Here is a 10899-nt window from a genome sequence, read left to right on the forward strand (position 1 = left end):
AATGAGAAGTATTGTATGTTCTATGAATATGGAGAAAAGTATTTTCTTAAGAAAGGGGAAGGAAGTAATCTGACTCTTGCCTGAGGTTTATATATGTTGTCCTTCATTTTTGCAAAGGCTAAAGAGGCTAAGCGACTAAAAGAATTCCTAGAGGATTATGATGATGATAGAGATGACCCGAAGTACTACAGGTAAGTAAGCATGCACAGATGGGCTGTTTGTGAATGTGAGACTATCTGGTGTGTTTAGCTATTCGAATCAGTAGTTTCAAGTGTCTTTAGAGGGGAGCCCATGATAGAGTGTCATTTTATAGGCAGTCACACCTTTTAACTATTTAGATTGCTCAGGAATTTGTCTTCAGTGTTTTCATAAGTGTTCCATCTGATTTGCACCTACCATCCCCATATTGATAAGGACATGTAAACTTAGGAATTGAGTCACTTTATCTTTATTGTACTGGATGATCTGTTTCAGTGTATAGTTCAGGCTTGCTGTTGTCTCTTGACTGCAGGGATTAAAGTCATGCACATCATAGTCAGTTGTTTTGGTAGGACAGTCAACCTCAAACAATGTTAAGCATTCATTCTGTATTGTCTGAGTTATACCTTTATCCCCGAAAGCCAATTAGCAATTTGTGTATAGTCTTTCATACTTTACATCTGAAAAAAATACAAATTAGGTGTTGAGTCTTCAGTTTGGAATAGACACAAAACAACTGTCTTCCCCTTGAAAGTTATCTTTGGGCTTTTAGACACATAGTGTGATTTTTCAGAATAAAATAACACCTCTGTGCTTACTTGTAACACATTAATGTCAACAGCACACTGTCCTGGATGTTTACCTGAGTCTTAGCATTCACTTACTTGATTTCTAGTGTTGAGGAAATTCTGTATCGTGGACAGTTTGTGTTCTAAGCAATGATCTGACCATTAAATGCATCCTATTAACTTTACAGGGGTAGTGCTCTTCAGAAACGATTGCGTGATAGGGAAAAAGAAATGGAAGCTGATGAACGAGACAGGAAGAGAGAGAAGGAAGAGCTTGAGGAAATCAGGCAGCGCTTACTGGCAGAAGGGCATCCAGATCCAGATGCAGAGCTCCAGAGGGTGAGTTATTTTAACATCTGAAATTGTTTAGTTTTAATTTACTTTATCATCTATCAGTCACCTATGATATATTTTAGTTTGTAGATAAAGGAATTATACCATATGCGCTTTTGGACTTGATAATGCTGTTATTTGGAAGATCGTTAGTATTTGTTAAGTTTAGTACAGAAATTATCAGTCTTAAATGAGCTCAGAACTTTGTATATGTTTGTTCAGGGAATACTTTAGTGGTGGTACATATGTACAAGCCGGAAGTAAGTCTCAGGTATTAGTGTAGTCCATAGAAGCAGTTCACTGTGGTTTACTTGAGACAGAATCTGGCTAGGGATTTGCCTGTCACTACATTGCTCCAGTTGTCATTACTTGAACATTTGCTCTGTTGAGTGTAGTAGGTATTAGAAATCAAATGTATGTCCTCAGGTTTGCATAGCTGTCATTTAACCAACTGAGGTATTTCCCAGCACCTTGAATCCATACCTCCCATCATCAAATAAGTCTGTCATTATTGGTGACCATCATTTCATATAATTTAGACAGAAAGCTGTATTTACAATGATACCTGATTTGTAGTAACTGTCGTTTGAAATATTTCCTTATTAAAAGATGTTTTCATTTTCTAATGTCATTTTTAAAAAATTGTTATTTCTTTTTATTATTTTTTTTATGGTTATGAGTTTGCTTACTTGTAAATATATGTAACACAGTTGTTCTTGGCCCTCAAAGGTCAGATCTTCTGAAACTGGGAGACAGATGGTCTGGGAACTGAACCTCGGTTCTCTTCAAGAGTCGCAAATGCTCTTTATCACTGAGCTGTCTATTCAACCCAATAGCTTGTCATGTATAACAGAATAGAGTGTACAGTGCTCTTATTTTTGCATTTAATAACTGTCATTTCAGTACTTCTGTCTTCTATGAAGTTTTCATGTTTTTATATGATACATGCCTCAACAAAAATAAGCCATGTCTTTTCGTGTTCTTTTTTGTTATTGCTGACTGGGTGTTGAATCCCTTGGGATATGAGTTAGAGTCAGCTGTAGCTGTGTGGATTCAAGTCCTTTGGCGGAGCAACCAATGCTTCTTTGAACCACCTCCCTTATTCCTAGTGCTTAGTTCTTCATTTTATTTAGAGTTGAGGAGGTAGGATTGATCCCACTGGTCAATTTAGTCAACTATTTACATAAGTAGCAAGCTCAGCAGTGACGTGGAATGCCATTAATTTAATCCTAGCATTCAGGAGGCAGAGGTAGGTGAATCCCTGAGTTCAGAGCCAGCCTGGTCTTCAGAGTAAATTCCAGGACACCAAGGGCTACACAGAGAGACCCTGTCTCAAAAAGAAACAAACAAAACAAGACAAAACAAAAACCCAAAATATACAAAGCAAAGGGAAGAATTACAGTAGAATTACAGTCTTTTCTAAAGTTAACCAAGTAGTGTTTTTTGGTTGCAGATGGAACAAGAGGCTGAGAGGCGCAGGCAACCTCAAATAAAGCAAGAACCAGAATCAGAGGAAGAAGAAGAAGAAAAGCAAGAAAAAGAAGAAAAACGAGAGGAGCCTGTGGAAGAGGAGGAAGAACCAGAGCAAAAGCCTTGTCTCAAGCCAACTTTGAGACCCATCAGCTCTGCCCCATCTGTGTCCTCTGCCAGTGGCAACGCGACCCCCAACACTCCTGGGGATGAGTCTCCTTGCGGTATTATTATTCCTCATGAAAACTCACCAGATCAGCAGCAGCCTGAGGAGCATAGGCCAAAAATAGGACTAAGCCTTAAATTGGGTATGTCAGCATTGCCCTTTCTTTTCCTTTCCTCCCATGTCCCACCCAATAAGTTCCATTGTAAGGACAAAAGAATACGTATACATACCTAGTTCCATGGTAGATAGATAGCAAAGTATTCAACAATGCCTTTCTAGCTCACGATTGTTTTCATAGTTCTACTAGTGCTCCTATATCTCCAGCTGCCTCCAGTTCTGAGAAGAAGTGAAAAGTTAAATTTTCTAGCACTTGTGAGTAGAGAGTTACTACTTTTTTTTTTTTAAACAGTTGGGATCTTTGTCAGAGAATTGTGGAAATATGTTTGCACCTTTTGAGGGATGGTGGGTTGTCAGATTTAGCATTTGAAAATGATGTTTTCATACTAAGATAGTGTTTTTAACTATAGGTGCTTCCAATAGTCCTGGCCAACCTAATTCAGTGAAGAGAAAGAAACTACCTGTAGATAGTGTCTTTAACAAATTCGAGGATGAAGACAGTGATGATGTGCCCCGAAAAAGGAAACTTGTTCCCCTGGATTATGGCGAAGATGATAAAAATGCCACCAAAGGCACTGTAAACACCGAAGAAAAGCGCAAACACATTAAGAGTCTCATTGAGAAAATTCCCACAGCCAAACCTGAGCTCTTTGCTTATCCTTTGGATTGGTCTATTGTGGATTCTGTGAGTAGCTTACTGCCTGTCAAATGTCTGGGTTTTCAGTGTAACATACAGCCTTGTTTGATTTTTAGCAATAGCAAATAAGATGTGCTTATTCATCACACACAGAATAATAAAAAACACTATGCAGTTGAGATTTGAAAAATTATTGGCTTTAGATACTCTTTCACAATGTACATATTCTTTTTCCTGCATTCTGTCCTTCATTATCTAATACTGCCTTTTAAAATCTTTTCTTGTTAAATGTTCCCTGCACTGTACAACTTAATAGTCTTTACACACACAATAAGCTAAGTGACATATGGAAAAGAAAATGTGATTTTTTTTTTTTTCTGAATTTGTGTGACCACACTTAATGTTACATTGCTAAGTTCATTCATTTTCCTGCAAGTTTCATGATTTTATTTTTCTTTATACAGTTTTTAAATATGTACCTTATTTTTATTATCCATTCATCTGTTGATGGATATCTTGGTTGGTTCATCTTTCTTTATGTAGTAAATAGAGTAGCAAAACCATGGAAATTCAAATGGCTCTTTGGTAGAGTATAGTTTTCTGGGTATATCATAGGCATAGAATTCTGTATCTTGGTAATTCTGTTTCTCGAAATGTAACTGGACTGGAGCTCACAGAGATCTGCTGGTCTCTGTCTTTCTTGAGTGCTGGATTGAAAGTCTGTGCCCCGACACTTGACTCTTGAATGGATTTTGTATAAGTATAATAGAAAAGTTCAATTCATTCATTAGTTCTTCAACTAGGCTTTGTTTTGCAGATACTGATGGAACGAAGAATCCGGCCATGGATCAATAAGAAAATCATCGAATACATAGGTGAAGAAGAAGCTACATTAGTTGATTTTGTTTGTTCTAAGGTTGGTCTTTTTCTGCCTGCATCTACACAAAATTTCAGACACTTCTCCTAAAGTAAAAAGTCCAAGTACTTAATAATTCAATTTTAATTAAGTGACCTGATATTTGAAGTCAGCTTCCCATCTCAATCTTAGACCTATCATAAAACAGCTTTGATTCATAGGGAGGACAGAAAGGGTGTCATCACTTATGTTTTCTCTCTTTTTCTATTGCAAATGCCCTTTCCTGTCTAAGGTTTGAATTTTGCAGAGATGGAAATTAGTCGGTTTCATTGGTAGTCACCTATCTCTGGGAGTCCTGTTATTAAAAGTGTTTAGCACGTACTGATTTGAGTTCTTGGCAGACACAATGTTTGTGTTTTATGGCAGTTTTTCTAATTTTAACCTTGTAGCAGTCTTAGGGTATACAAGTCACTAATATTATCCTTATTCCATTTATACATGAAAAATTTAAGCTTATGAAAAGTTTGTGTCTTGGCCATTATTGTACAATGTGTAAGGACATTTTAAGTCCTACAGGCTGTTTGTTTTGGTTTTTTTTTTTTTTTTTTTTGGAGACAGTTTCCTATGGCCCAGGCTGACCTTGAACTTGCATCCATTTCCTTAGTGCTGGAACATTTAATGACATGCACCAGTACAGCATTTAACAAAATGTGTATACTGTAGTGTGTTTTCAAAACAGAGTTTCTTTTTATTAATATAAAAAGATGGTTCCTATAGTGAGATCACCATATCCTTATTGCCATTCTTCCACTTTGAAAAACAGAAGTGGGGGCTGGTGAGATGGCTCAGTGGGTAAGAGCACCCGACTGCTCTTCCGAAGGTCCAGAGTTCAAATCCCAGCAACCACATGGTGGCTCACAACCATCCGCAACGAGATCTGGCGCCCTCTTCTGGAGTGTCTGAAGACAGCTACAGTGTACTTACATATAATAAATAAATCTTTAAAAAAAAAAAAAAACAGGAGTGCCTGTAATGGTATAAATGTGCCATTTTTCCATTTTGGAGAACAAATACTGACTGACTTCTTCGTTTATATGATTATAGCATTAAGACATAGGTAGCCATGCTGGGCTTTATTTCTAGCCCTTTAACATCTTTAAATCTAGTTCTGGGGAGGCTGAGACAGGAAGATCTCGATGAGTTCAAGGCTACTGTGGTCTATAGAAAGAGTTTCAGAACAGCCAGTGCTACAGAGTAGAACCCAAGTTCCACAGATTCAGTAATCTTAGCACTTGGGAGTCTGAGGGAAAGGATCAGATGTTTGAGGTCACCCTAGGTTACATAGCATGAGGAGGTTGGGTGAGAAGCAACTTTTATAACCAGGCATGGTGTCTCACACACCTCTTTCCCAGCACTCAGGCAAAGGCCAGTGGATCAAGGCCACTCTGCTCTACAGAATGAGTTACAGAACAGCCAGAGCTATGCAGTGAAACCCACAGAGTAAAATAGGTTTATTCATTTATTTCATGTATGGTGGGTACACTGTTGGTCTCCTCAGATGTACAAGAAGGGCGTGTTGGAGCCCATTACAGATGGTTGTGAGCCACCATGTGGTTGTTAGGAATTGAACTCAGGACCTTTGGAAGAGCCGTTAGTGCTCTTAACTGCTGAGCTATATCTCCAGCCCCAGAAAAATCAATTTAAAAAGAAAATAAAAAATGCAACATGGAAGAAATGATTGATTTGCCTTTAGTGATCAAGGTCTGGGGATAAAAAGCTAATAGAACCAGGCTTGGTGCTACTTGCCTTACATTAGTGAGGCAGACAAATTTCTCAAGTTCCAAGCCTGCCAAAGCTACACAGTAAAGTCTTATCTCAAAGTAGAGCAGACACCCCTAGGTACAAGAAATATATCCCTACCATTTAGAGGTTTTGTATCTGTGTTTTATTTCTTTATAACAGCTTATTTGTTTCTTTTTAGGTTATGGCACATAGTTCTCCACAGAGCATTTTAGATGATGTTGCCATGGTAAGTTAGAAGAACATTATTACTTTAATATTTATGTGAACAATTTCTTTAAAAATGTAATGCATTTCCTGGTGTCATTGATCTGAATTAAAATTTGAATATGATGTTACCATATTCATCATAAAGATATCAGCAGTAAGATTTATAATTTTCGGGGCTGGAGAGATGGCTCAGTGGTTAAGAGCACTGTCTGCTCTTCCAGAGGTCCTGAGTTCAAATCCCAGCAACCACATGGTGGCTCACAACCATCTGTAATGAGATATGATGCCCTCTTCTGGGGTGTCTGAAGACAGCTACAGTGTACTTACATAAATAAATAAATCTTTAAAAAAAAAAAAAAAAGATTTATAATTACCAAGTATCAATTGATTTGATGTTTTAAGATAGGTCTTAGTCTTAGTCCAGACTAAGAGCCTAGAGCTCAAAGCAGATCTCTAGACTTATCCTCCTGGGATTGCAAGCATATGCCCCAATTGTTTCTGGAGATGTGAAACATTTAAAAGTTGATCTTGATTTCTTTCCTTAAACCATTTTGATCTCCCTCCCCCCCTTTATTTATAAAGATTAAAGCATATATTTCTATTACATGCTTGGTAACACTAAGTACTGATAAATGCAGTGGGCCTATACAAAACTGGGAAGTGGACACACATACTGAAACCATACTGTGCTTGCTATTAAGGAGTGTGCTGTCAATGGGGAGGAGTGTAGCATCCACTGGTTGTGAGTCATTGAAGGGAATACATCATAGGGATTCCTCTGAGACAATCACATTGCAAAAGTATTTGGGGGGCAACCGTGCTAAAAAATCAAATTCCTAATTGTATTTGATTTTTATATTGTCTGTGTGATTACTTTTTTTTTTTTTTAAATTTATTATATGTAAGTACACTGTAGCTGTCCTTTGATAACTCCAGAAGAGGGCATCAGATTTCATTACGGATCGTTGTGAGCCACCATGTGGTTGCTGGGATTTGAACTCGGGACCTTCGGAAGAGTATTCAGCGCTCTTAACCACTGAGCCATCTCGCCAGCCCTGTGTGATTACCTTTATTTAACATTGTGATTTCATAAGCAGAGGGAGAGAAGGAGTTTGCATTTTAAATAAGAAAATTATTATATGAAACACAAGGATAGTTATGAAGAAAAGAAATTTGAGTAGAATTGGTCATTGGAGTGAATTAGGACTGGTAAGCCATGAAGTTGTTTGGGATTAGTTGGAGTTAAGCAACTGGAAAAAGGCTATTAACAGAAAAAACAGTAGAAATGGGCATGGAATTGCACACCTTTGTCCCAGGATTTAGGAATCAGAGGCAGAGACAGGTATATGTTCTACTAAGTGAGACCCTGTCTCAGGGAGAAAAAAAAAAAAACATAACACAAAATTAGTTTGTTAGTCCAAATGATAACCAGTATGTATCATAGCCTTGGAAATTCTGAAGAGCATTGAGACATGGAGTGGAGAAAAATACTGGGGCTAGCTGTCAATACTGTGACATATGTTTTCTTTTTTCTCTTAATTACTCATTTAATGTAGATGAGTACACTGTAACTGTTGTCAGACACATTAGAATGTGTTATTATAATGGATCCCATTATAGAGGGTTGTGAGCCACCATGTGGTTGCTAGGAATTGAACTCAGGACCTCTGGAAGAGCAGTCAGTGCTCTTAACTGCTGAGGCATCTCTCCAGCCCCAGCATATGTGTTCTTACCCCAAAGAAATAAACATAGGTAATTTTTAAAAATTGCTTTTTATAAAAAGCTTTCATAGGCATGGGGTATGTGTGGATTAACTTCTATGGTCAAATATGACGCTTTGCAACCGACGTAGTAGACGTGTGCTTAAGCAGAGGTATACCCTTTGTTTAGACCAGGGAGCCCCAGAGAAAACCTATAAAAATTAAAGTCCTTGTTCATATAATAGCGTTCTCTAAGTGCTTACTGCTTAAGCATGAGTTCTATGCCCCAAACCTACTGAAAATGCTGAGTGTGGTGGTATGCTCTTCCAGTCCCAGCATTAGGGAAGTGGAGGAAGGCAGATAGATATTGGAGCTTGCTACCTACCCTTTTCTAATCTGTATGTGTCCCCATCTCCATCTCTGTCCTAGAAAGAGACCTTGTCTGGAAAAGCAAGGTAGACAGCACGTTGGATGACAACTAACTCATGTTGACTTCTGTCCTTCATGAACACACACATGCACACACCACACACACACACAAATATACAACAGGTACACATACATCAGCATTCCAAAAGCTCATTGGTTAAGAGTACTTAATACTCAATCATGATAGGAAAATAATCTAGTTTATTCATTTGACGGGAGAGAAAGATAAATTTGTTCAGTGTCTTTGTACTTGTGACAGTAGTGTTCACTCAGTACTGTTTACTGCCTCTAGATACTGTAGTCAATTCTCATGTAATGCTTAATTCACTATCACACGATCAGCATTTGTTGACTGTTAAGGTAAGATGATAGCTAAGTCTGGTTTGGACTAAATAAAGTGTCTATATTGGGGCACATAGTTTTTGGGCTGGAGAGATGGCTGAGACATTAAGAGCACTGACTGCTCTTCCAAAGGTCCTGAGTTAAATTTTCAGCATTCAATCACATGGTGGCTCACAACCATCTGGGATGGTAATGGGATCTGATGCTCTCTTCTGATGTGTCTGAAGATAGCCACAGTGTACTTATATGCATAACATAAATACATCTTTTAAAAATGTAGTTGTATATTTAATTTTTTCATAAATATCTTCTGGTTTGTTTGTTTTAGTTTTTTGAGAGTTTCTCTGGCTGTCCTGAAACATACCATAGACCAGGCTGGCCTCAAAAAGATCTGCCTGGCTCAGCCTCTCAAGTACTGGGTCTGGGTATACAGGCATGAGCCACCACTTTCTTGTAAACATCTTTCTTTTTTTTTTCCTTCTTCTTCAAAGATTTATTATATGTTAGTACACCGTAGCTCTCTTCAGACACCCCAGAAGAAGGCGTCAGATCTTGTTATGGATGGCTGTGAGCCACCATGAGATTGCTGCGATTTGAACTCAGGACCTTTGGAAGTGTAGTCAGTGCTCTTAACTGCTGAGCCATCTCATCAGCCCAAGCCACCACTTTCTGTGTCCTCTAAATTCAGTATAGTAAGCTTTTGCTTTACGTATAAAGTAGTTTGGCTAAATAGGTATAAACATAATGTTTATAAAACTAACATCAAAATAAAGAAAAAGTTGTATTTAAATAATGTGGAGTCAGGATTTGTGGCACAGTCCTGCCTATAAGGTGGAAGCAGGAGCTCCTGTTCATCTTCACTGTCATTGAAGTGTATGTCATGCCTGTGCCGTGTGTTTCAAAGTCACATCAGTAAAAAAACAGAAGTATATTGAAATTAGTATTTAGTAAGTCATTGAATTTGGCTGAATCATTTTCTTTCTTTGTACCGTAAATGTTGTGTTTAAAATTTTTTCATACTGGACAGTTGTTCTTTTAAGTCATTATGTTCATTGTATTTGGTGGATGTTTTCGTATGTTACTGTTGTTTTAATATACCAATAATTATCTTTACATGTGTTCCTGTCTTTTATCTTCTAGGTACTAGATGAAGAAGCAGAAGTTTTTATAGTCAAAATGTGGAGATTATTGATATATGAAACAGAAGCCAAGAAAATTGGCCTTGTGAAGTAAAACTTTTTACATTCAGAGTTACATTTCAGACTTCTTCTTTCACACCCTTCAAAGGACTTTGAATTTTCTGTGTCTTCAAAGACATTTGTGAGATCTGTAATTTTTTAATGTAGAAAATGTGAATTCTTTTGTCCTCTAATTTGTTGATGCTCTGTGTACTCACTCGGGTGTAAAGCCATCTGTGTCCTTGGTCCTCTTTATGCTCACCAGGCACAGGCTACTGGTGTGTTTTATAAGCTGCAGCTACTGTACACAGCCTATCTGATAGCATCTTGTTCTGCTGATTTGTTCCTTGTAAATATTAAAATGGCTCCCCAATTCTTTTGCAGAATTCTACTTACTATTAAAACTGTATTGTATAGGCGCCAACATGAATAAGTTGAATACTAGTCATACCCTTACAGCCTCATTCCCACTTTCCTGATCAGAAATGGCAAGCCCTTGTAACGGCATGGAGTTTAAAATTAGAGTGCAAAACCTAGCAGACAGCTCCTTCCTAATGTACCTCTGTATTAATGTGTTTATGTGAATGTATGTATAAAAGTCTTTTTTAAAATTTTTTTGGTGGGTTCCCTTAAACATTTCGTAATCATCAATACACACATAAAGGAAAAAGTGATAATTGTGCCAACCCAAATAGCTAGGATAATTACGGTGTATTTCCCAGAGACTGGTATTCTGCGGTGAGCAACACCCTGCTGACCAGTTTTGTTCTTCTGTGACTAGGATGATACATCATAATTTTACCCCTCTCTCAACCTGGTGGCTCAGAATTGAAGCAGAGTCTAGAATTCTGGAGCATTTTGCTCAATACAGTTTCAACTTGTCTTCATTTAATT

General features: G+C 37.7%; 1 protein-coding gene across 5 annotated transcripts in view; it reads left to right on the top strand.

Moving 5' to 3' along the window:
• Positions 1–10616, top strand: part of Rbm25 (RNA binding motif protein 25) — a 50114-nt gene extending 39498 nt beyond the window's left edge. For all 5 annotated transcript variants that reach the window (XM_021178592.3, XM_021178594.3, XM_029484413.2 and 2 more), the window contains 7 exons: positions 118–191; positions 956–1106; positions 2554–2878; positions 3264–3538; positions 4308–4406; positions 6328–6375; positions 9968–10616. In XM_021178592.3, the coding sequence (XP_021034251.1) occupies positions 118–191; positions 956–1106; positions 2554–2878; positions 3264–3538; positions 4308–4406; positions 6328–6375; positions 9968–10060 (1065 nt within the window). In that variant the 3' untranslated portion in view covers positions 10061–10616. The remainder of the gene's footprint in view (positions 1–117; positions 192–955; positions 1107–2553; positions 2879–3263; positions 3539–4307; positions 4407–6327; positions 6376–9967) is intronic.
• The last annotated feature ends 283 nt before the right edge of the window (positions 10617–10899 follow it).

This window comes from Mus caroli, unplaced genomic scaffold (genome assembly GCF_978045245.1).
Source record: "Mus caroli unplaced genomic scaffold, Mus_caroli_1 scaffold_14, whole genome shotgun sequence".
NCBI classification, from domain to species: domain Eukaryota; kingdom Metazoa; phylum Chordata; class Mammalia; order Rodentia; family Muridae; genus Mus; species Mus caroli.